The 25,014-nt window shown below is 37.7% G+C and overlaps 3 protein-coding genes across 4 annotated transcripts; 1 reads left to right on the top strand and 2 right to left on the bottom strand.

The window, feature by feature from the left end:
* Positions 1 to 2,850: 2,850 nt before the first annotated feature.
* On the bottom strand, positions 2,851 to 5,863 carry c9h2orf68 (chromosome 9 C2orf68 homolog). Its single transcript, XM_008418598.3, has 4 exons — positions 5,626 to 5,863; positions 4,225 to 4,340; positions 3,993 to 4,138; positions 2,851 to 3,903 (listed from the first exon to the last, which is right to left on the bottom strand). The coding sequence occupies exons 1-4, from the start codon at positions 5,733 to 5,735 to the stop codon at positions 3,781 to 3,783; spliced, it is 495 nt and encodes a 164-aa protein (XP_008416820.1). The 5' UTR covers positions 5,736 to 5,863; the 3' UTR covers positions 2,851 to 3,780.
* Positions 5,441 to 11,756, top strand: usp39 (ubiquitin specific peptidase 39). Its single transcript, XM_008418597.3, has 14 exons — positions 5,441 to 5,689; positions 6,161 to 6,241; positions 6,564 to 6,642; positions 6,736 to 6,830; positions 6,900 to 7,036; positions 7,364 to 7,516; positions 7,595 to 7,820; positions 7,907 to 7,981; positions 8,175 to 8,242; positions 9,594 to 9,782; positions 9,909 to 10,051; positions 10,183 to 10,318; positions 10,751 to 10,837; positions 11,492 to 11,756. The coding sequence occupies exons 1-14, from the start codon at positions 5,671 to 5,673 to the stop codon at positions 11,540 to 11,542; spliced, it is 1,539 nt and encodes a 512-aa protein (XP_008416819.1). The 5' UTR covers positions 5,441 to 5,670; the 3' UTR covers positions 11,543 to 11,756.
* A 43-nt stretch (positions 11,757 to 11,799) lies between these two features.
* On the bottom strand, positions 11,800 to 16,437 carry sftpbb (surfactant protein Bb). Of its 2 annotated transcripts, none has more exons than XM_017306761.2 (11): positions 16,261 to 16,437; positions 16,013 to 16,059; positions 15,859 to 15,933; positions 15,415 to 15,537; positions 15,205 to 15,330; positions 15,030 to 15,110; positions 14,757 to 14,940; positions 13,544 to 13,686; positions 13,337 to 13,417; positions 13,005 to 13,115; positions 11,800 to 12,229 (listed from the first exon to the last, which is right to left on the bottom strand). In XM_017306761.2, exons 1-11 carry the CDS (start codon positions 16,310 to 16,312, stop codon positions 12,188 to 12,190), a joined length of 1,065 nt encoding a protein of 354 aa, XP_017162250.2. In that variant the 5' UTR covers positions 16,313 to 16,437; the 3' UTR covers positions 11,800 to 12,187. The 2 variants fall into 2 exon arrangements, with proteins under 2 accessions (XP_017162250.2, XP_008416822.2); XM_008418600.3 differs by having other exon boundaries at positions 15,211 to 15,330.
* Between the last annotated feature and the right edge of the window lie 8,577 nt (positions 16,438 to 25,014).

Below are 25,014 nucleotides of genomic sequence, written 5' to 3'. Positions count from 1 at the left end.
CAAAGTGGGCACCACTTGCAGTATCCTCACACGCCAAGACCAAACAACCCGTTGTGAAAGCCAGATAAAATGACACTGAGGTTAAAAACTACTGCGGACTCGAGAGATAACATCTCCTGATATGTGTGCTATTCCCCACACGCAATGCAGCAGATTGAATGTGGAGGGCAGAAGGTTGCCTGTTAAGCTGAGGTCAGTGGGATTTATTACACAGATTAGGTGACAGCTGATGCAATACCACCGGAGCTTGCTGCTACTCTATTGTATTTTTTGGGGCAGGAAACTAAAAGCAAACTCGTAGTTTACTCCTCTAATGTTTGGCACAGAGAGAAAAAAAATCACATGACTTCAAGTTTTGGCTAGTTTGTTAAAGCAGCAGTTTTAAAATTGAGATGTGGTCATTTGAAAGGGAGCAAAATCTGTTGACCCTATTATTTCCTAGTGTACATCATACATTCACATCTGTCAGGTGCTAAAGATAGCAGATTTGATCTGATTCAAATGATTGTTTACACTGTTGAAGCACTTGGTTTGCTCTTGAGTTTGCAACCATCCTTTCAAGGACTTTACTATTCCAAATTCTAAGTGAAGGTTGAGTGGAAGGAAAAAGTGTGGCTGAAAAAAAGGCGCACAAAAAACATGTGTAATCACAGCTTTGAAGATTGTGAAGTAAAGGCCAAGTCGAGGATGACCCAAATATATTGCTGTTGAATAAACCAAGACTTCTTAAACACTGCAGCTGATCATCTTCATACTGTGACATATTGATGCAATAATTAAAGCAAAAGGAGCCATAACCATTTATTGAGTGCAGTTCTTTACTAAAAATCCCCTCTTTTAAGTAATTTCCTAATTATTTGAAAAAGAAAATTGGTTTTTATTGAGTGGAAGCCTTGATCATCAAATTTGACCAAAGCAAGCACTAAATGTGTAACAAATCTACAAAGAAGTTTTACTTATAAAGTACGATTACTTAAAACGTTTACCTTTGCATCGAAATTCATTTTATTAAGATAACGCAACAAATTAACCACCAAAAAGGTTACACCAGGAAGAGAGCAAAATGTACAGTGATTTGCTAGAGGGGCATGTTTCACGTTTTAACAAACACTTTGACACATTGTTTCGTGAAGCTCCATTTTGCGTAACAAGACAAGTGCTTTGATGTCGGCTGTGAATCGCCTTTCTTGTACGATGTTAAACTGGCAGTCAATGAGAATTGGTGATGTGTGATTGGGTTATTTTCAACCAAGTGAGAAGCTGCAAAACTGCGAATGATTAGGTGAGAGCAGAGAACATGTGACTGAGCCTAAGTTCAGTCACAGTCTAAGTTCAGTCACGTGCAGAAGGAGGAATGAAAAGTGAACCGGAGAAGGGCGTCAACGGTCCAACGGGGGAGTGTGGATGATGCACCAATGGCTTCGCAGACCCCACTTCTCTTGCTATGGGAAGGCTTTACATAACATATCCTGACAGACCACAGGGCAATAGGATGAAGTTTGCATATTTTCAGGTATTAATGAAACAATGAGTTAATCTTCCTCCACAGTCTGAATCAACGCTGCCAGAAAGTAAAATCAGCTTTGTGTTTTTCCAGTGTTCCAGTGTAGTGGAACTCTCTACGTTCACTTATTTAAACTGTTTTCCATTTGCTGTTCTTTTTTTTTTTTGTAAACACAGTTTTATTAGTTTTGTGTTTCAACAAACAAATAAAAGAACATAGATCTGTGCATCATGCTGTGCATCACATTGCCTAAGTGGAGAATGAGTAAAAGGGAACAAAAAGTGTCTTCAATGGTGTTGTGCTTTACTTACTGTCATTATGGTCACCAGACATTTACATATCTGACAATAAGACAGTCAGATATGTCTTATTGTCATGGTGATAGAAAAAGGCATAGCAACACAGAAGGAGGATGTTCATTGGTGAGACTGACCACTTTATTAGATTCTGTCCCCTCTTCACATTTGCTCTTCTAATTTAAAAACAGTTATGCTGGTTACACGTTTTCTGCAGGTGACTTACTGTTCTGCTTAACAACACGTGTTTAAAGAGAAACTACGTGAGTAACTGATTGGAGACAAGTCTTATATGATGTACCTGACTGGTTTCAGCTTGTTGGATCTGGCACAGATCAAAATCGGAAACAAACATTAATCACTCTGTGTAAAAGGTCCAAACGGAGTGAAAACATTATCACCCCACTGTTTCTGTTCATCTAGGGATAAAGTTCACACATAGATATGGTTAAAATGTCCATGTGGACGGTAAAATACAAGGAAAGCTATTAATAACTTTTTGAACTTTGACCTGAACTTGATTACTCTGAATTGTCACAGTAGAATGTTTCATAATTTGTGCATATTGCTTAGCAAAGAACAATAAATGGATGGTTTGATGTTTTATTTTTTTTTTGTTGCAAGTAAAGATCTGTAGTGTGCAATAAGATTTAACTCCTCTGTCAATACATTGTAGATCCACCTTTCACCGCTGAAATGTTTGCAATATGTATTAAGCTGAATAGACAGAAATGTTTGCCCGTTTTTCTTTATAAAACATTTCAAATGACTGAAGAAAAGTAATTTTTAATATCACAGGCTCTAAATTGAACTTAGGTTTGGACTTTGACTGGGCCATTCACATGCCTTGCTGAATTATTCCGTTGTTGCTCTGTTTGAACGATTGGTGTTGATGCAGATCCTTCCTTAGGACCAGGATTAAAAAAATCATAAAATATGACAAATCTTTGTCCTTCATCTTTCTGTTTGTTTGCTAATGTTCCCTCATAGAACATCTGGGTTCATACTGAGATCATAACACACAAGAGTTACTAATCAGGAGTCTCCAAAATTTGTTAAAAGATTTATTCAGAGGTGTTGGAGTAAAGGTGGATTTTTAGATTGAAACAATCTAAAAGCCATCACCTTTACTCTACATTTTATTTACAATTTCTAGTGAAAAGAAATGTATTCTTCAACCAAGACCTAGAGATCAAAAATTAGACTAGCAATTATAGAAATAGTTTGAGACAATATAGAAGAAGCAGGATAGTATTAAAACTGACAGTTGCTGCCACCTGCTGAGGATTTCATGTAAGTCGTTTAACTCAGAACATTTCTTTAGTCAGAGCTTATGTTTCTCAGAAGGAAACCTGCAAAAATGTCACCTCGACAAAATGAATGCAGAGTCACAGCTAAGGGCGGGCGAGTCAATAACGGGGGACATTATCCTGACTCTACTGGAAAACTATATATGGCTTTTAAGCAAATGTAATCTTTTATTTAAAAAAAACAAAATTCAGCTGTCAAAATGTGTCATAGTATCAAAAATAATGGTATTTTCACAACTCATAATAAATAACACAACTGGAAACTACAAAACAGAGTTGCCACCTAAACACAAAGCTGTGGCCGCCACTAAACAAGACAAACTTCTCATTTTCACAGCACAGAACCAAGACGTCGCTTGTACACCGATGCTCCATGACAACTATCTTTTCTTTCTTTTTTTCTTACTGGTACAAAACAAAAAAAGTAGATGCTTGTAAACAAATAAAACCAAGAACATGTTCATTTGATAATCATGTAAACCTAATGGAGTCATAAGTGCTTTTCCTTCTCCTTCTTAACCAACACATGGCCTGTCTTCAGGTCACCTCTGCCAAGTGTCACTGCAAATGACAGCGGGATCCTCTTTGTGCTCAAACCACACAAAAGCAGGAGCACAAAACTGTGACTGTAACAGCTTTGTTTTTGAAATCTGCTGCTTGTGGATCCCCATCACCGGTTGTCTCGTCTTTTATCTATTTCCTTTCGAATTCGAACCTCCAGAGCTGCTCTCATTGCGGCGTCCAAGACGTTCTTCTCTGAAACACGCTCCACCACCTTCTCAGGCTTATCCTCCTTAACAAAGACAGAGAGAGCAGGAGAAAATTTAATCCAAAGCAACAAGTAAAGCGACATACTTTCAGGCAAAAGAAACAAGTGTTCACCTTGTGCACCAAGAAAGAAGTGACGACTCCAGAGTCCTCCTGATAGTCGAGCCAGAAGAGTTCTGTCCTGTGGATTTCAGTCTCTGTGCTTGACCCACTCTCGTTCCACTCTTCGGGGTCAGCACCGGTTTCTGGTTCTGAGCCACCTGGAAAATAATCAAAAAACCGTTTTAGCCTTTCTCTGGGTGTAGTCACCATCAAACCCTGAAAAACCCCCCCACAGATTACTTACGCCTTTGTCTCGGATGGTACACCTGGATGTCGGGTCGACGAGGTCTTCTTGGGGTTGTTGTGTGCCTCCGCCGCTGAAGCTCTTTAGCCTGTTTTACTTCTTTATCATAGTCATCTCTTAACACAACAAAGACATGGACAATGTTAACTGCATGACTGATCAAAATTAAAACAAGTAAGTGTTTCATTCAGTAAATTAAACTTGTCTTCCTTGCGTAAATCCTTCTTTACACAATTATTTAATTTTAGTGGGACTGGTAATGTATTGCTATTTTTAACAGTGTTGCTGGGAAATTAAATCAGCATCCTTACAAACCTCCTCAGGAGTAGGAAGAACTGTGTACTGTAATAACCCGTGGTAGATGACTGCTCTGACCTTGTAAAAACAACAGTGGACCAACAAAGATGACATGTTTCATCTGTTGAAAATGTCACTGACGTTTCCATCAATGACTATGGAAATATCACTGATCCCTATATTAGGTGCCTCTTCGCTGTTCCTCCAAACACTGGGACTAAAACACAAAATTCTCAAAAAAAAAAAAAAAAGGATTCTGGACCACTGAGCAACAGTTGAGTCATTTATCTCCTTAGTCAGGGTAAGATGCTTCAGATATCGTCTCTAGTTCAGAAAGAACTAGCACAAGGACTGTGACATTTGTAGCCCACGTCCCAGATAAGTCTGTGAAAGCTGGCTTTTGTAGCACTGGCTGCAATTCAAACACTGTGAATCCCCCCAAACGATTGAATGTTTTTATTTTCTTTTTTCAGCAATCCTCCTACAAACACATTTATCTCTGTGGAATGAAACCTGCGGATACTTTTTCCTTGCACTGAACTTTCTATTAAAAGTTTTCAGTAAATTGTTCTGTGAGCAGTCAGCTTCTTTCGGTGTCTGACCCTTCCCCGTGATTGTCTAAGTCTAGGACATGACATAGCATTTCTGTATTAGTAATATGCTTATGGTCTTATGTAAAATTCAAATTTTCGTAAAATGTGAATCCTATGTTTATTAGCTGTGTTAAATAGTCATCAACGTTAAAAGGACTTGTGGAATAGACCACTGTGTGTAATGACTCTTTAAAACATCAGTTTCACATTTTAAAAATGCTGAAATGAATAAACATATTGCTTAAAGTTTTCTAATTTAGTATTCTAAGCACACGAACCATTCAAATCCACATAATTTATACGCCTGTAGTTTTACACCTTTTGTCTTGAATCCGCAAGGCCTGCTCAGGCTTCCTTTGTTGTAGTTTGTTTTACATGTTAAACCTTTTGTTTTCAACCACTGGACTTTCCTATTATCTTTAACCTTCAATGTCAGAAGGGAGGTTATTGTTACCCTGGAAGTACATATCGTGAACAATTAGCATTAGCTAACAGTGTTTGAGGAAATTACCTAGCAATTTGGTTCCTGCGGATATGGTGAAGGAAGCCATGGTTCATGTCCAAACGACCACCGGGTTTGTATTTCAACTCATGCACTCCTTCGTCTCTTAAAATATCCATTTTGTCAAATAGTTTTAATATGAAATGTAGTATTTATAACGTAATTATCACAAGAAATTTCAATCAAAGCTCTGACAAAAGCTAACCAAGCTAGCTACCCAGAAATTGTTGTCCAATTATACCCTTCCCAGAGTTCACATAGACTGCAAACTAATACTAAAATAAACCCCCCTGTAAAATTACCTATATCATTTAATATTAAATACAAAACAATATAGTAGTAGTATAAATAACTAAATAGTTTTGGTTCTGATACAACAACACAGTTAAACGTCAGCATAAAAAATATTTTAACACCGGGTTAGGTTTTTGTTAGCTCTTCCTGAGAGCTACGACACATAGCCGCCGCGAGTTTCGAGGTGCTTGGATTAAACCCATTCATGTGTCCCAATTAACTTCATCCTTTGTGTTTATGTGATATTAAGGCAGCAGAATAACGTATGAGATGATTTCTTTGAAGCGCGAGAGAGATAATGAGGAGGATGACGACGATCACGAAGACGGGGGTTAGTTTGTTTACTTCTAACGTTGGCGCAACGTTTGTTAGCCATCAGCTAAATGGATAGCTAGAGATAAAATATTAGTTGGATTATATGTACTGTTTGGTTCAGTCGGACGCTGGAGACATTGTAGATATTATGAATGTCTAATATGAAGATGAACGTTTTAAAAACACCTTTTTTTATATATGTAGTTATGCAGTTAGACTTAAAAACTTTGTTAGCTAGCATGTTTAGCTAGCTGAGTTGTAGCGAAATGCATAGAAAGTTCAGTGACTTTGTAAAAAAAAAAAAAAAAAACATTTTTGACGAAGAATCTATTTTTCAGTTGCTGCCAAAAGAGGCCGAGGACGTGTAGGAGAAGACCGTAGAAGCCGCCACTGTCCTTATCTTGACACCATAAACAGGCAAGACTGAGTTTAATGAGCACAACCGCTAGCCCTCCATGCTAGTTCGCTCCATCCATCGCCAACATCGATTCCTCTCCGTTTATCCTTTAGGAGTGTGCTGGATTTTGACTTCGAGAAGCTCTGCTCTATCTCCCTTTCACACATCAACGTGTATGCTTGTCTCGTGTGTGGGAAATACTTTCAAGGTAAACGATATGAACTGGACCTTACCTGCAGGGACAGAGCATTTGGACTGACTTGTGTTTTTCTTGCAGGCAGAGGTCAGAAGTCTCATGCATATACCCACAGTGTACAGTTTAGCCATCACGTGTTCCTCAACCTGCATACCCTCAAGTTCTACTGTCTGCCAGATAACTATGAGATCATTGACTCGTCCCTCGAGGACATTACGGTAAGTGAAGTTATACCATATCATTTTGATTCTATGAGAACCATCACTTCCATCCATCACAATTAGCAAGAATCATAACCCTGACTCCATTGTCTCCCACCCTGGTTTTTGACCATATGACCAGATATAAATTTTGAGGCATGGCAAAAACAAAAGAGTGTTTCCCAGCATCTTATGAACAGGACAGGTTCCTGTGGACTATTGACTCTGCTTGTCAGAAATTGACCTGTTAGGGGTCTCTTTAAATTAATTGTAGTATCTGTTCAATTTGTTGTTTTTCCTCATTTATTATTTTGCTTAACTAATTTTCCACCTTCTCTCCACCAGTATGTACTGAAGCCAACTTTCACCAAGCAGCACATTGCGGCATTAGACAAGCACGGTAAGCTGTACAGAGCCTACGATGGAACAACTTACCTGCCAGGCATTGTGGGGCTCAACAACATCAAAGCCAACGACTACGCCAACGCGGTGCTACAGGTATTGATGTGCGACTCTCTAGATTTTAACGCTGGGATAATATCAAGTAATATAAAAAGTTTATATTTATCTCTCTAGGCTTTTTCAAACGTTCCACCTTTGCGAAACTACTTCCTGGAGGAGGAAAACTACATGGGGATCCGCAGACCACCGGGGGACATCATGTTCCTCCTGGTCCAGAGGTTTGGGGAGCTGATGCGCAAACTTTGGAATCCGAGAAACTTTAAGGCGCACGTGTCCCCACACGAGATGCTGCAGGCTGTCGTGCTGTGCAGCAAGAAAACCTTTCAAATTACTAAGCAGGGTATTTAATCTGTATTCAACCTAGCTTCTAATACCTGTTGGTTTTGGGGATAAGGTTGTTTTGCTGATGTTTTTTATTGCGTACAGGTGATGCTGTAGACTTCATGACGTGGTTCTTGAATGCCCTGCATGGAGCTCTTGGAGGCACAAAGAAGAAGTCATGTGAGTAGGAGACGATTCAGAAGATTTTTGGCACCATGTCGATGTTTTACAACTCCTGCTGGAAACTGACTGTGCTGTACGTTGTAATAAAAAATAAATCAAATGCATTAATGGTGAAGTTACTGTAGTTTTTCTTAAGAAAACGTTGTACTTTGAGTGTTCTATAAGCTGTTTCTCTATTCTGTCCTAACAGCAATCATCACAAAAGTTTTTCAAGGCTCCATGCGAATCTTCTCCAAGAAACTTCCACACCCAGATTTGGTATGTTTGCAGTAGTATTTGAGTTATTTAAATATCATCTTCTTAAAATGGAAACAATAACTAAGTGATTATTTATGCTAGAGGTGTGCCGATCGATCGGTCACCGATCATAATCGGGCCGATTTTTGTGAAAAAGTGCATGATCGGTGATCGGCGATCGTTGGCTCTTGTTGCCGATGCCGATCACCTGCATCTCATTTCGCAGCCTGCCTGTGCAGCTGGTCTCCTCTTTCCTTCACACTGCGCAAACATGCAGCAACAAATCCTAAGCAATGTGGAACTATAACGCACTGAGTGAATGGGGAAGTTTGCGTGTTGCGGCGGAAAATTGAAGCACGTCAAAATGCATCAACACGACGAAGCTAATACGACATAAAAACAATGCCATACTTGACGGAGTTTGGTTACATCAAGGCTCACTGCAGTAAAAAAGACATATGGAAGATCAGATAGCAGGTAAAGCAGCGCACAGCTACAAACACTCACCGGATTAGCATGACGGTCAGAAAGCTAAACAAATAACCCGCAAATTTATTTAAGTCTTCGAGCTGCGATGTAAGACGCTGGTTCTGCTCTCGCTGTTGAACTGCTGCTACGCGCTACAGGTAGTAATATTTTACAGACGGAGCGCCGCTTCTGCTCCACCTGGTAGTGACTCTCACACCGAACCTCTGCTTAAAGCTGCAGCATCTAACCTAAAAAATACATTTTACATGCGTATTAAAACTTTCGCTGTCCTAACATGAGACAAATAATCTCTAAAAAAATAATCAATCTCCTCCCTGCTCTGCATAATTACTCCGCTCAGTCAGAAACACCCACTCAGTACTAGCAGTAATCAGCTAGCTGCCATGCTAACAGGAAGTTTTCATTCAGTAACTCAGGATTGTTTATTGTAATGGAACCTGTATTTGCCTTTGAATGTTAAGTTTTATACTTGAATTTCTTTGGCAATGTTGAGAGGCTTTATTTTGGCTCTTTGCATTATTTAGCCTCTTCAGAGCCTTCATATGTTTTCAGTCTGTTAAAGATAGCATTACCGATAGCAGTACAATTTGCAGAATGCCTGTTTTGTTTAGTTTTCTTCTTGGAAAAAGTTATTAAAAACAAGTTTTTGTCTAAACTAAGGTGAATTCATGGTTCCTTTTTCCACATAATGTAACCGGTAGTGTTTATGATAAAAATAAAAAAATAATGTGATCGTATCGGTGATCGGCCCTCATGGGTGATTGGTATCGGCAGGAAAAAGCCTGATCTGCACATCTCTAATTTATACTAACTTACATTTTTGTTAATTACCAGTGTAAACATGAGTTAAATTGTTTGCTTTGCATTTTTCAAAACTTCACAGCTACCTGAAGAAAAAGAGGCGCTGCTTCTCACAGAGGAGTACCAGGAGCAGATGTCAGAGTCCACCTTTCTGTTCCTGACCCTTGACCTCCCGACAGCTCCTCTCTACAAAGATGAAAAGGAGCAGCTGATTATCCCTCAGGTTCCTCTCTTCAACATCCTCGGTAAATTCAACGGCAACACTGAAAAGGTACGCAATGTAATGCCCTCATTTATAATAAAGAAAAGCTTTACTTTTTACTATTAATGCTGCAAGCATGTCTAATTACATTAAACACTAATGCTAAGAATGTAACCCTTTGCACTTTGCATTCAGGAGTACAAAACCTACAAAGAGAATTTCCTCAAACGGTTCCAGCTGACCAAGTTGCCACCTTACCTCATCTTTTGCATCAAAAGATTCACCAAGAACAACTTCTTTGTGGAAAAAAACCCAACAATTGTCAACTTCCCAATCACGTACGTTAGTAAAAAAAAAAATCGGGACAAAACATGTACTTGTTTTTTTTTTCCCCAATAAGTCGAACCTATATTTTCTTTTTAGAGCAAATATGAACCTATTAATGCTGACATTTGAATTTCTCCCGCAGCAACGTAGACCTTTCTGAGTACCTCACAGAGGAAGCTCAAGCTACAGAGAAGAATACTTCCTATGACCTTGTTGCAAACATTGTGCACGATGGAAAACCAACTGAGGGGTCCTACAGAATACATGTCCTGCATCATGTAAGTTGTTGCTATTTACATTTAACATTACTGGCCGAAATTAAGGGAAAAATATTTTTGTATATTGTTCCTCGTCTTTCTAAAGATGCTAATCTTTAGTAGAGGGGCAGATAATGACTGGATGGATGGATGTTCTTTTTTTTTTCCACTGCTTGAGTAAATTCTCATCATAAACCTCGGCTTGGAAGTTCTTGTTTTTGCAGCTGTGAAGGATCATAGGAGGACAATAAAATGGCAAAACATGTTTTTAAAATTACATCCTCTCTCTCTTTAGTGACTATTTGCTAAAGGGTTGCATTGGAAAAATGTTTTTATTCAGGAAAAGGGTTTGATGGAGGATTTCTGCAAATTCACAGTAATACTGCTTTACCAAAATAATTTTTCATGACCGTGTGTGTAACACTGTGTGTGTGTGTGTGTGTGTGTGACCAGGGGACAGGGAAGTGGTATGAGATGCAAGACCTGCAGGTGATCGACATTCTCCCCCAGATGATCACATTGTCAGAGGCCTACATCCAGGTCAGTCTGACACATTTATCTGTTAATTGTGTGTTTGAAAAATTGTGAAGTTACCATAGACTCAAAGAAGAAAGAGAAGAAATTTTATAACAAAATCTGCAGCTTCCAAAAGCATGAACTGGATCTTTGTGTACAAATATTGTATTAAAACATTGAGAAATGGTTGTTGCTCAACTGGAATTACAGCTGTGGAGGCTCTGAACATATGACAAAATTTTTTTAATTTAAAAAAAAAAAGGCTTAAATTTGTTTTATTTTTCTGATTTGGGGATAAACCATGTACAATTTATTACAAAATATAGTAAACATCTGATTAATAAAGTAGTAGTAATCACGTGCTTTTGGCAAGAATACTATGTTTCCTGCCTGATTCACCTGATTCGTTTATTTCAATCAGGAGCAGTGCGGAAAAAACATTTATAAAAGATGGTTTAGCAGAAGATTTAGCTTAAGCTTGACTAGCTAGCAAGACACGACTGTTTGATAAAACATTGTAAATTATCTCTGAGGTATATTAATATGTCCTCTAAAGGTTTCCGCTGAGCCACCTTAGGTATTAAAAAAAAAAATACTATGTACAACAACAGTGCAGGTGTAAAGTAACACCGCAAATTTCTTTGCTGATAACTTATTTTTTCCCCTCATTTCCAACAGATTTGGAAAAGACAAGAGAGCAGCGACACAAACAACCACAGGGGGGTGTAAGTGAGGCACTTGCAGTGTTAGTTTTGTAATCATTTTGGGAATGGCTAAATATTTAAGCGACCGGAAGAAGAAAAAAATGAATAAAGTGGCAGAAGAACACGAGGACATTCTTCGAAGAAACGATGCAAAGAAATGTTAAAACCTCCGTGTTCCTTTGTACTGTTTTATGTTTTTACTATGTGGATGTTTCTTAATAAACCAGCTCCAAGATGTGTGTCTGTGTGTAAATTAATGGAGTGTAATAACACAACACTTACTCCCATTTTTAGAGTTTTATTTGTATGGCGTCATTTGCATTTCGATAAATCGTCAGAAGAGCAAAGAAAAGAGATAACATAAGCCCTCCATCTGAATTTGAGAAAACATGAACGTTTCTTGCTGACAATCAGAAAAGATATTGCCATTTTGTTTTTACATTCATAATGACAGAGATAACTTCTTATACAGCAAAACATGCAGAAACTGATAATTCACACAGTGCAAGTATAAATATTTCTCAGTTTGTTTGACTAGAAGGGAATTAGATGGGTTCAAAATCGGTAAAACAGAAGTGGCTGAATTACATTTACAGAACATTGAACATTTTCAGTGCATTACATCTTTTCAAAGGACGCCAAGGTCTGAGATGTGAACCTCACAAGGTTTCTAATTCTTCTTCCACATGTATTTCTCACAGAAGACCTGGTTCTGCAGGTGGGAAAAAAAGAAAATACCCCACAAAACAATCTTTAGACATTTCTTCAGTTGATAGGAAAAATGACCCAGTCCTACTTTTAGCTCATGTGCCTGACAAGCAAAAATTTAAACCCGACTACAAACGCTTGTGTATTTATTGGGATATTACGTGACAGACCAACACAGAGTAGTTGTAATTATGAAATAGAAGGAAAATCACACTTAATAGCCTTTTCTGCAAAATCTGCGGTGTGGCATGCATTTGCTTTCGGTGCTCTAAACTGCAATTAAATGTCTTTAGTATCTATTTAAAATGTGAAGTCACGCTCTGCTCATTTTATACATGTAAAATGCTGCCGCAGCAACACAAACAGCATGGTCCGCAATGTTTAGATGCTGTCTGAAAGGAGCGTAAAACACTTTTTTTGACTTCCTAATCATGTTCCATCTCTGTCATCCCAAATCCCAATAAACTACATGGAAGCTTGTGGTCGTAACATGAAAAAATTTGAAATTTAGGACATTACTCGCATCCTGATAGGTGCTTATTACATTAATCTTATTTATATGCAATTAGCTGAATATATATTGAAGTCTCAAAATGATCTATAACGGGAAGGTTTATTCAGTACATTTTTAGAACAGATTACCTCTTTTATTCAGTCTGGTACATGAGCAAAGCCTGGGAAAGCTTTGAAACTCGTTTTTCTTAAACCAAGGTCAGCAGTCAACACTAAAAACACAGTGGCATGGAGCTTAATCATTTAAATGGTTGATTTGTACTTACCCCACACTCCTGAGCAGTGTTTATGTTTTTGCACCAGTAGTTTGGTCCCCAAGTACAAGGATTATTTCCCAGTGGCTCCAGCTTCTTCGATGAAATGCACAGACCAGCTTTCTGCAGGGACAAAAGAATAAAAAAACAATCCCAAAACTATTTGGATCCAAAAAAGGGGTTTACTGCAGAATGAATTTCTACTAACTGATTTAAAAATATGTCGGGGATGTTAATGAAGTTGCATTTCTCTGAGTTTAGGTTTCAATCTCCTGTTTATAAGTCTCTTTCATGCCTTTTGAGAAAATGACAGACACCCTTTGTGAAATGTTTCATATTCTTACTTCACAAACATGAGGAACATCCATTTGGTTTCCCAAAATCTTCTGCAGCTGAGGTCCATGGATTCTGGCGAAAGCATCACACTGAAAAGAGTTCAGATGTTAAAACGAAGCAGTAAAGTATAAGAACTCTACGATGACAAAATTCACTGAGATAACTTAAGGTTTTTGTATTATTTGACAGATGTTAGCAGTCGCTGGAACTCAGACCTTAGGGATGGCTTTGGGGTGGAGAGCACACACAGACTGGAGGAAAGCAGACGTCTGAGGCTCGGTGGCGTTCAGCCCCAGGTGCAGACGGCTCAGAGCAGCCAGCGTTCGGCAGGAGTCACAGTCAGAGGTCAGGTCCACTTCTGGGAAGAACACCACAGCATTGACCAGAGTAAGTGATCATTGGACCACTGTTTTCATAGAATCGAGGGAAATTTGGCCCACTCCGTTTAGCAGAATTATTTTAATACAGTCACACTAGGGCGGTGTACAAGCACGTGCAGCCTATTTAAAGTCATACTAGAATATCTGAATATTAATATTTTTAACCTATTATGAGGTGAACTTGCCGTTCCACTTTGAATCGTTGATCTGATTCATAACTAAAAGGTCGCTTCAGCTAAAGGTCACAAACTGACTGCCAAACGTTCTCCTTCGGGATTTGAATCACTGAATCACTCCAGATCTTAAAACAGCAGAGGCCCTGAACATAACACCGTCTCCACTGTGTTTGACTTCATGATGTTCTTTCTCCTAAAAGCCGTGCAGCTTTCACACCTAATGAAACAGTATACTCACGTGTACAAAACGCACCGGCTTCATCTCGTCAGTATATTGAACATTTTAAATAACATTTTTCATGGTGTATTGGCTTTGACCTCTTTCTGTTTCGTGGTTTTTAGATCCTAATGGTCTAGCAGTAAAGTGTATCTTCTGAAAAGCACCAACTGTAAGTAAACAATCACCAGGGAAAGAGATGATGTTAATGGAGCTACTGTGAACTGCATGTTCTCTTTGTTTTTCTGTCAACAGTCGCAGTTGTTGGATTGCGTTATAATAAGGATTATATTGTAATGAGTGAAATTAGAACTCAAATCGGACACCCAGTGATCAGATTGCTTTTTATAGATTTGAATTATTTTGAATTAATTTTGAATAAATAGGATTCTATGTTGTATAAGAATGAAATCCGTTTGTCTTGTAAAGGGGCTTGAGAGTCCATTGTGAATGATGTTGTGAATTGACTTTATATAAATGAAATTCTAGAAACTTCCACTGGCTCCAACATATCAAAGGTAGATCCAAAGTGTCTCCAAGTGATCCTCATTTTAATTTAAAGAATCCATTTCAGAGAGCTTGACTTGATAACATGAAACCATGCTGTGGAATCAAAATGACCTACAGAAGATAAAAACAAAAACACCTAACTGACCTGCAGCCGGCTGCGGCTCAAACAAGCAAAGGTGCAACAGAGAGCAGATGGTGTGTGGTGCGGCCGACGACAAAAGGAACTCAACGATCTCCGCTCCGTACTTGTCCACAAAATCATCGCATTGGTCCTTATGGCTGGACGGTATCAGATCACAGACCTCTTCCATGAGCTTCTTCAGAGTTTCCTGCAGGTTGAGAGTGAGAAGATAATGACCCTGCTGCTTTAAGTGTGGGCGGTGGAGATCATTATACCAGTGGAAAATGAAAGTCTCACCTCAGTCATATTTTTAGGCAACATCGTCTCCAGCTTCTTGATAACCATCAAACACAAGGTGCAAACTGGGTTGAACACATCCTAGAAAGAGGAAGAAAGCACAGGTTAAACATTTATAGGGCAAACCATGGTTTCACTTCTTCTGCCAGTTTCTCTTCTTCTTCTGCTTTCTCACACTGACATGGACTTCAGAGCCAAGCGCAGAGCCGGACGTGTCTTTACTGGGGACATGATGAAGCTGAGGTTCTCTGACCTGGCGGGTGCCGCAAAGTCCAAAAACCTCACAGATCTCCTCTGGTTTCTATTAACACGGAGGCAGTGTTTGGTATTATAAAACAAACGAAATGTACGCACAAAATCATAAGTAAGGAGAGGTGAAGCTCACCCACTGACTGGATGTTTGCTGCAGGATCTTTGGCAGATAGATTTTCACCTGTGACTCACATTCTGACGCCTGTTCGTCAGGGAGGCGGCGGCACAAACCATGCAAGGCTTTAAATACAGTCACCTGCGAAAGTGTGATAGATAGTTGTTTATGTTATGGCAGAAGTGAAATCACAGTGCCTCCAGAAAATATGAGCGCATATGTTTTGTCACTTCACATCATCCAGCATCATTGCATTTTTTCTATATCAGGATTTTATATTTTACGCAGCACAAAGTTGGGAGGCAAAAAGGTGTAGCGTCTGTATTGAGCCATCATAATCTCTGATTTTAATTTCAATACATTTTTCATCACATTGATGTTTGCATGTATAAAATGAATGTATTTTGATATTTACCTACAGCGATGGAGCCTTATTTTAACCATTTTAAACCAGCTCCTTACCTTGGTGTCTCTGCTGAAAACCATGTTGGCGGACAGCTGGATGATCTGACTGCATTCTGGACACACACCCTGTGTCTGGGGGAAAAACAGACCATTAAGACCAGCTTATTCATAATGTTTGCAATATGTCGCAATGAAGGTCGCGTCTAACTACCAGAGGTTTTTGTCCAGTCAAAGAATCGAAAATAAATCTGGAGTCTCCTGTAGCGAAGAGAACACAAGAGTGAAATTGATGACGCAGAAAAAGATTACATGTTTTTTTTTTTTTAAAGCGATATAAAATCAGTACTGAATATATTATAGATTGCTGGGTTTTTGCAGGTATTGTTCAGCTTGATCAGTAAACAGACGACAAATGGCGACTGGTTGTGTGTCAGCGCGGAGCAGACATTAAAACCTCACCGGAACACAGAGACGCAGCCAGGACCAGGAGCACGAACCCCGAAGCAGACATGGTTGGAAGGACCGACGGAGATTGACAGACAAGGTGATGTTTTCTTTAGAGAAACAGCAGCTGTGTTATTGATCGACCGGAAATTCAGCCCGACAGCCTCACCCTATCAGAGTGCGGTCCGTAATGCGCAGGCGCTCTAGTGAACAATAGCATAGCGAGGACAAGGAACGAACATTGTGATAAACTGGGGAACATAATTAAAAGAAAAGAAAATAAAAAAAAAAATTGTTTCATATGATTATACATAAAAATATATATTTTCCTGAAACAAACCTTTAAAGAACGATTCCCCCCCCTAGTTTTCAAGAGAATTTGACATCACCTTAATAATTAGCTCCCTAAATATTATCTCAAATTTAACTCGGGACTTTGGCTCGACTATTCCAAAAAGTTAATATTGCTTTCAGCCTAATATGCTGGTGACACATAAAAGGATATGAGTCATTACGCACTGAACTGCCAACAGCAATGGGACAAAAGAGTTTTAAAATAGTTCCTTTTTTTATTGTTTTATTTTTAAAATATGAATATAGTTGAAATTGTATTTACTCCATAAAGCTGTTTCCTAGTAAATAACATTAAAATTAAATTAATTATCAGAAATTGGGTAGACTATTCCTTTCATGTTAAGGAATTTGAACTAGGAAATAATAATAATAATGAAAAAAATAAGAGTTTTACTAAAATATAAAAAGGCTTTTTTCATGAATTCCTTTTAAAAACAAAATACAGATGTGGAACAGATGTATTTACCAGCCTGTATTATTTGAACGGAGGCATTTTGAGTATAAAATAGTCTCTGTATTCTGACCGGGAAATGCAAGCTTTCAATGCACATTGAAACTAAATCAACAGAGGGAAACGTTTTATCCTCTGTTGTAAAAAACAAAAAAACAACTTCTTCATTTTACAGGCAACCCTCAAAAATCACCGCTAGATGGCAGCAGAGTAAGGAAAACCTTTTTTTGGGTTATCTGCACCCAACAAAAGGTTGGTTGTTAATTTAAGAAATCCACATTCAGCTGTAAATGAACCTACATGACCTGAAGACACCATTCCCAAACTCAAAGAACATGAAATACAATATTCTGCATTGCAAGAGAGTAGCTGACCAAATGGGCTGTGTTGACTCGCAACACATTCATTGAATTATACTGCAAATACTGCAAATAATAGCAAGCAATATCATTTTGAAGCACCTTTTTTTACTACTGAGAACCGATTTACTGACACCTCTGGTAAAAAACATGTAGATATTTTATTACTGAAATATGATTTAAACTGAAAAAAATATCCCAGTGAGGAGGAAGAAAATCCCATATAAAGAAAAATATTCCACACAATCTCCTGTTACACAATTCATGACACCCTTAGAAATGCCCTCCAATTAAATGAAGGATTGTTTATTTATTTATACTTTTAAACTTTTTAAAGTTGTGTTGGGATTTTCTGCTTCACAAACGTAGCAAGTGGCGTTTTCTAAAATTTAACCGGGACATTAACTGGAATTTTGTGCTTTAATCCAATCCACTGTTGAGTTTTTTTCGACAACAAATATGGAGTTTGGTGTGAAGAAAAGGTTGATTAAAAGCAACTCCTCAGTGTTAGGTTTGGTGAGGGATTAGTGATGCTGTGGGCTGCTGTGTTCTCTTCTAACAGCACTGTGAAACTTTGGGAATGGCTAAATATGGTCTCATGAACCCTTTGAAATATTTGGGGAAAATAAAGGGTTGGGTTGACCTTGCAACCTAAAAATATCTCATCAGACAAAGAAGTCTTTCTTTGCCGGTCTGAAGCTTACTTTGACTTCCGTATTCACGGTAATTCATAATTGCTGTGCAATTATAATGTCGCAAGTCATGTCTAATTAGTGCTTTTTGTAAACAACGCTGCAGTGAGGAGGTGCGTCTGTTCTATTTTCGGTTAAAACATTCCAGCTCATTGTTGCATGTTCAAAATTCAAATACAGGTAGGACAAAAACATTGAACAAAGAATTTTGATCAGTAATATTCATTTGTTTACCTTAAACACAACAGAAACAATCTCAGTCACAGATACTTCCATCCTTTATTTTTAAAATATTTTCTTCAAATCATATCAAAAACATTGGCAAAGAGAGATTCCCCCAATGTTCAAACTAAAACACTGGCTGGACTTGAATGAAGGAGGTGCTTTTTCTATCCTGGTCTGCTGCTAAATTCTTATTCTTAAAAAAAAAGAACAAAAAAAAAAAACAGAAGATATGCCAATCATCATCCCTCTGCTGGGGATCCAAAGATGACAAAAGCTTTCTGGAAGCCTGTTGTTCTGTGAGGCATCCAGACAGACAAGTTGCTGTTTGGAGTAAGCAGCTTGTGTAATCGGGTAGATGAATGGTAAATGGAAGATAAATAACTGTAAGCTCATTGTTCAAGACTCTGGCGCTTCCTAAAGAGAAACATCTGTCTTTTATGTAAATGTCTCCTCTTACGTAATGACTGACAGGTGCCGTCTGTCTGCTCCCTGATGCTTCACCTTCAGTGAAGTTGACTCACATGTTCCCCTTCCAGCATTCATCGCTCACATTTCTCCCAGTATCACCAGTTTCTCCTGTTAGTTTATTTAAGTTTGGACTCTTCTTTATTGCTGCATTTAGATTATCAACACAAAAATCTCCACAGAATCACTGCAGAACTTTAAATGTACAATTTTACAGGTAGCTCTAAAAAAAAAAAAAAAATACAAAACAAAAAAAGCTGTTTGACAATCTATTGAGTGTTGTCAAGAGGATGATGGGAGGCGTCAGTCCGGACGACCTGAAGGCCGCTGTTAAAGCACCCGGCGCTTTCATTACACCTCAGCTGAGCCACAGGCTGATGCAGTTTTTCATGCAAAATTAAGCCCAACATATTAAAGTTAACACACTTCTCAGAGGTCTCATGTTTAAGTTAAAAATATAATTTTTTAAAAACCGATCTTATGTAATATCTTTACTTACTGAAATACACAATTTGGGATATAAAATCAGAGTTACAAGAAGAAAATATAGAAATATTTCATTCTACAAAAGTATGAATTTGTGTCTGAGTATCACTTCATGAAAAGAGTCGCAAAAATACTGAACATTTTCTAAATATTAAATCTTTTTAGATGCACCTGCACATCTATGCAGGCAGCTGTGGAATACAGCAGGAAAACATATGGATTGATTTACAATGTTTCACATGTACATAAGAACTCAAACAACATCATATGACAGACGTATTATCTGGAGCCAGATGAAAATTAAGTACAGTAATATAAATAGGAAGGCAAATTAATGTATTTTATTCACATGTAAGAATTAAATATTATTACGGTGGCTCTTTTAACATGTATTTAGCTTAACAGATCTTCTCCCTACTTTCCTGCAAACGTAATTATTTCATAACATTTTTATTTAGCACAACTCTGTGCACTGACGAAAATGACTGAGATTAAATAGTGAAACAAACAAGTAAATATGTGATTTATTTTTCTATTTAACATCAGACATGTTTATGGGACCAAAACTGACTGATTTGGACATTTTTTGTAATTTAAGAAGCTACATACTTTCCATGAACATCTATCCAGAGAAAAGAAACATCCAGTTAAAAGTTATTTAGAGAAATCTCACCCTTTTTGAAAGAAGAATCTTATTGTCTCCTGATTACTGGAAATCAGTTTCCTGTTTATAGGAAGTTTTTCACTCCCAGAAGAATGAGGGTGCATTGCCAGAGAGTAATTTAATCCTAAAGATTACACCATTTTCACAGAACTGGTTTTTCTCATCCTGACTGGGAACCTCTTAAAAGGTGCTTACTGTCACTTTACAACCAACACCAAGCAGCACATAACTGTGAACTGGGATTAAGTGAGTAAATCCCCTCAAAAATCCTCATCTCAATCATCTGTGAAATTATCAGAGATTCAGTTATTCTGACAGTTTTTCCTGGTCACCTGATCCATGTTAAACGCTGCCAGCTTACTTCTTTAAAACCAATGATCTCCTTAATCTTTGACCAAACACACAAAAAGGTTGTAGTGTGATAAGCCGCGGCAACATGAGCATTGTGTGTAGAAGATAATTATAAGTTTAATACTTCATGTGAAATTAAGATGCTTTTCAGGTATCCCTGTCATATGAGAAATGTTTACTTTTGAGCAGCCAATTCAATCTATTTTATTTGGATTTTATTGCAGAGCAAATCAAAGTAGTGCATATTTACAAGAAAGACACACCATACACAGATTTCTATTTGTTCATTCAGCTCTCTTTCCTTTGATACCCCAAAATAAAAACCAAGGCAACTCGAGGTCATCCAAGTAACGGAGTCCTTTTGTATTTTATTTAATCTCTATTTATCGACGTTGGTAGAGTAAAATGATTTAGAAATTCAGAGTTTTTGTAATCTGTTGATTAAATTTAAAGTTATTTTTAATTGAACTCATTTGTTAACTACATAATTTCTGGTGTGCTGTGGTGGCGCAGGGGTTAAGCACAACCCACATATGGAGGCCTCAGTCCTCGACACGGCTGTCGTAGGTTTGATTCCCGGCCTGGTGACCTTTGCCGCATGTCTTCCCGACTTTTGTGTCAATTCACTATAAAATAAAGGCTACTAGAGCCAATAATTAAAAAAAAACTTAAAAAAAGAAAAAACTACATAATTTCTTCTCAGACATATTGTTTAAAAAGTATCATAGCATTTCTGTTGTTGAACTCATTACTAGCTACTAGGTTTATTTCACCAACATTCGTGAAGTACACGGCACACAAATAAACTAATAGAGACATTTTCTCTAATACAGTCTTAAAATGCAATTAATAACATTGTGTTGGTGAAATGAAATAGAAATCAGAGTTGGATGCTGAAGGATGCATGAAGGAGCAGCTGGTTGTATGATCTGAGGGCTGCAACAGCAAAAAGTCAAAACTCGTCTGAGCGTCACCCTGTGACCCGGGGAGAACCCGAAGCAAATGCACTTTTGTTCAAACTTAAATCTTCCTGGAAATATACAAAGAATTGGGTGATGCAGTTGAGTGTGATGATATCCTCTGTCTCATCTGTCTGATCAGTGTTTTTGTCATTCAAATGCATAAGTAAATGCATACGTAAATGCAGGTTATGCTCTAGCCTCACAGGAAACCAGTGTTTTTACTTTGTACAGACATCCATCAGCAGTCTGAGTAGTTTCCCATTTTAAAATCCTGATCTGGGTAAATAAGTGACCGAGACATCTTTTCTAACCCAGCATATTTGATTTCATTCAGTTAACTTCATTCAGAAGTTAACTAAATAATAAACTGTCTTTTAACTAAATGATAATAATCATTCTCAGTGAGCTGTAGATCAAAAATATAATAAATTTTCCAGGAAGTTTTTCTCATGTTCTGGAAAGCGTTAAAGAAAAAATGCTTCAGGGGAACTCTGAAGAGTGAAATTACCTATAAATACAAGGTGCTTCTCATTTTTAACAGGGAAATAATCCTCCTCATTATGATACATAAAACTCAACCTCCGTGAATTTGTAACGAGGAAAGAAAAACAAGTGACAGGTCATCAGTCAGCGGACATTAGTCAGACACTAAGCAGAAACAAATATGAGGAAACACTAGAAACCTGCAGACAATCCTGTTTCACCTTCGGTGTACCAGAGAGAAAGCATTCTAACAGAAATCCCCGAATACAGATGAAGATGTGATAACACACACACACACACACACACACACACGCGCGCGCGCGCGCGCGCACACGCACACACGCACACACGCACACACAAACACACACGCACGCACGCACATGCACACGCGCGCATACACGCACACACACAGAAAAATAACCTCTAAATCAGTGTTTCTCAACCTTTTTTGGGCCAGCGCCCCCCTAGCCTTTATCCAGGTCCCTCACCGCCCCCCACCAAAGAATTTGCAGGCTACTTTGCACTATTATTTTATCATTAATATTACTATCACTATTGTAGATGTTTTGATTTTTATGCTTGTTTCTGTATTTATCATCAAAAATAATTTCCCAGAGAACAAAAAAGTCATGGGTATAGAAATTATTTTCACAGGCATCTACGAAAAATGCAATGAACATTCAAGTTAAAATTGGTAGGCATAACAGCAGCCAATCAGAGTGGAAATAATATTCTTATTGTTTGCCATTTTCTAGTTGTTAAATATTCCACAAAATGAGCAGATAAAAGATGTTCAACATGTCTGTTTAAACTTTGAACTATTTGCAAAACGACTGAGCTCTGCAACATTAAAACATGGATAGAACTGTAACTACATTAATCATAGCTCTTCTCTTCACTGTTTGTCAGTTTCTGGTGGTGCAGCTCTGTGCTGCCTTCAGGAGAATGGGACATCACAGTATCATCCATAAAACTTCACCCACATGGCATTTATTGTGCAAACCAGAGCTTTCAGTGGAAAAACAAAAGTTCTAGGTCCTTTTAATGCCATACAAATATGAGACAGAAACATGGATTATATCTTTATATAGATCTGTCTATTGATTTATAGATTAATAGTTTTACTGGACAGAAATTACTAAGAACAAATCTGGTTCTTAATCAAATCCTAATAAGTCAAATTGAAAGTGTCATGGAGTCATCAGCCTCATGACATCAACACTGACATAAAAAATAATATTGAATAAATAAATATATCAAATCTAATTAAAAACATAAATACGTGATCAGTTCTTTACTGTTATGGTCTGTAAGATATATTTATTCTCAGTACTAGATGTGGTCTTAAACCCATGGCACTTCAACAATATTATGTTACCTTTTAGCTGGAAATAGTGTCTGTTTATTCTTGCCATAGGCCTCTGTATTAATTATTGCTCTAAAGGTCTTGCCATACCAGTTTATTCCTCTGTATTTACTTTAGTTTCTTAGTTTATTCTTGCATTTTGTTCTTCATTCATTTCCATTTAGTTTCCTTTGATTAGTATTATTCTCTCTTGGTTTATTTCTATGTCCACTTTAGTTTCTGTCCTGTTGCTAGTTTTATTTTATCGTTTATTGACGCTCACCATCAGTAATCTCATCACCTGCTGCGCCGCCTAATCGTCATGTGTTTCACATCATGTGTTGATTTTTTCACTGTTCAGCGTCGGATTCTCTGTTTTTATGCCATAATTCACATCTAGTTCGTCGCTCCGTTTTATGTCCCGCTTCTCCTGTTTCAGAGTTTTGCGCAATGTGAACGTCTTTTTTTAAGCCCCTAAGGTGCAGAGCGGTCGGGAAGCGTATTGATGGGGAAAAGGCAGACTGACATAAACCTTTTAAAAACAACGGAAACAATTTCTGCATTCTGATTATTGAAATTTAAAAGTGCTGTGTTGTTCTATCACCCCGTTTCATACTGAACCACCTACAGCACCGTGTTAACGCTATAAAATGAACGCTCTCTATCGTGGTATCACCCATGGAGGGATTTCTTGATTTCTTGATTTAAATGGGTTCATTTTTCAGAGGGATACTCAGTGAGGGTATCGTGATTTTAGCTACCAGTAGCAGGAGAACGGAGCTGCGCTAAGAAGCTAACAGAAGCTAACAAACACTGAATAGAAGAAGAAGAGCTGCCATCGATACAGTTGCAGCCAAGCATGATTTAATGTTACACAATACAGTTTTACCAAGTTGCTCAAAGTCTAAACTGGCATTGTTGTGCATTTAAGGTGTAAAGTTTACCTTTGACCAAACGCCCCCCAAAGGCATCCCAGCGCCCCCCTTTTGGACTAAAACTAACAAACCACCAACATCCCTCACTTATATTTGTAAACCCCATGTCATACTCAGCTTCAAAAGTTTTTACATGACTCCTCAGGCAAGTTTTTAAACCTTCAGAGATGATCAATTTATTTATTTTAGCAATTCAATTATTTTAGGTCTGGTTATTGTTCATGATTATGGAATACAAATGATGCAAACCCAAAATACACTAAGAAATTTATAATGTTACAAAAGAGCAATAAAAAAAGCATTTAATAGGGAAATCACAGCCTGATGGAAACCATCCATCCATCCATCCATCCATCCATCCATCCATCCATCATCCATCCATCCATCCATCCATCCATCCATCCATCCATCCATCCATCCATCCATCCATCCATATGAAAATCAATATAATCACCTGAACTATGTAAGGTAAGGTAATTTTATTTATATAGCACATTTTCAGCAACAAGACAATTCAAAGTCAGCCTGTCTTTACTAAATCCATATAATTAGTGTTTTTTTTCTTTTTTTGAAGTAAATTATTGGATCTTTGATGCAGTCAGTTGACTGGATTTATTTGAAGGGAATTTAATAATTTATCTCTGTGTTTGTGGACGTAACTCAAAAGTCACGACTGCTGTGTTGTGGAATTTTTATGTAAAACATATTCAAGAATACCTGCTGATAACTCTGTGACACATCTTCCAAATATTGCTGAAACTACTTTATTTTTGGGAGCCAAGAGGTTTATCAGAGTACTGTTATCAAATGTTCAAAGTATCAACATAAAACATGAAGTATTAATGATTCATTATGACTTTATAGTCTTTATAAAGGAGTCTAGATTTTTTTTTCTTCAAATTTGACTAGTTTTTTTTAATGCTTTGTGCAGTTTAATTTCTTTTTACAGAATATTCATGTATGCCATTTTAAGTTTTTTCAAGATCAATTATTCTGT

This window comes from Poecilia reticulata, chromosome 9 (genome assembly GCF_904066995.2).
Source record: "Poecilia reticulata chromosome 9, P_reticulata-male-v2, whole genome shotgun sequence".
Lineage (NCBI taxonomy): Eukaryota > Metazoa > Chordata > Actinopteri > Cyprinodontiformes > Poeciliidae > Poecilia > Poecilia reticulata.
Note: the sequence above shows the minus strand (reverse complement) of the source record. Positions and strands in the feature narration are given on the sequence as shown.

Bases quoted from the DNA above. Each gene is read 5' to 3' on its own strand.
- usp39 (XM_008418597.3), top strand. The intron at 7,517-7,594 runs GTATTGATGTGC...TTATCTCTCTAG, and splicing joins ACGCCAACGCGGTGCTACAG to GCTTTTTCAAACGTTCCACC. The intron at 10,052-10,182 runs GTACGTTAGTAA...TTTCTCCCGCAG, and splicing joins ATTGTCAACTTCCCAATCAC to CAACGTAGACCTTTCTGAGT.
- sftpbb (XM_017306761.2), bottom strand. From the start codon at position 16,312: ATGTCTGCTTCGGGGTTCGTGCTCCTGGTCCTGGCTGCGTCTCTGTGT. The intron at 15,538-15,858 runs GTAAGGAGCTGG...ACACTTTCGCAG, and splicing joins TTTTCAGCAGAGACACCAAG to GTGACTGTATTTAAAGCCTT. The intron at 14,941-15,029 runs GTGAGACTTTCA...CTCAACCTGCAG, and splicing joins TGCCTAAAAATATGACTGAG to GAAACTCTGAAGAAGCTCAT.
- c9h2orf68 (XM_008418598.3), bottom strand. From the start codon at position 5,735: ATGGATATTTTAAGAGACGAAGGAGTGCATGAGTTGAAATACAAACCC. The intron at 4,139-4,224 runs GTAAGTAATCTG...ATTATTTTCCAG, and splicing joins GTACCATCCGAGACAAAGGC to GTGGCTCAGAACCAGAAACC. The intron at 3,904-3,992 runs GTGAACACTTGT...GTCTTTGTTAAG, and splicing joins CTTCTTTCTTGGTGCACAAG to GAGGATAAGCCTGAGAAGGT.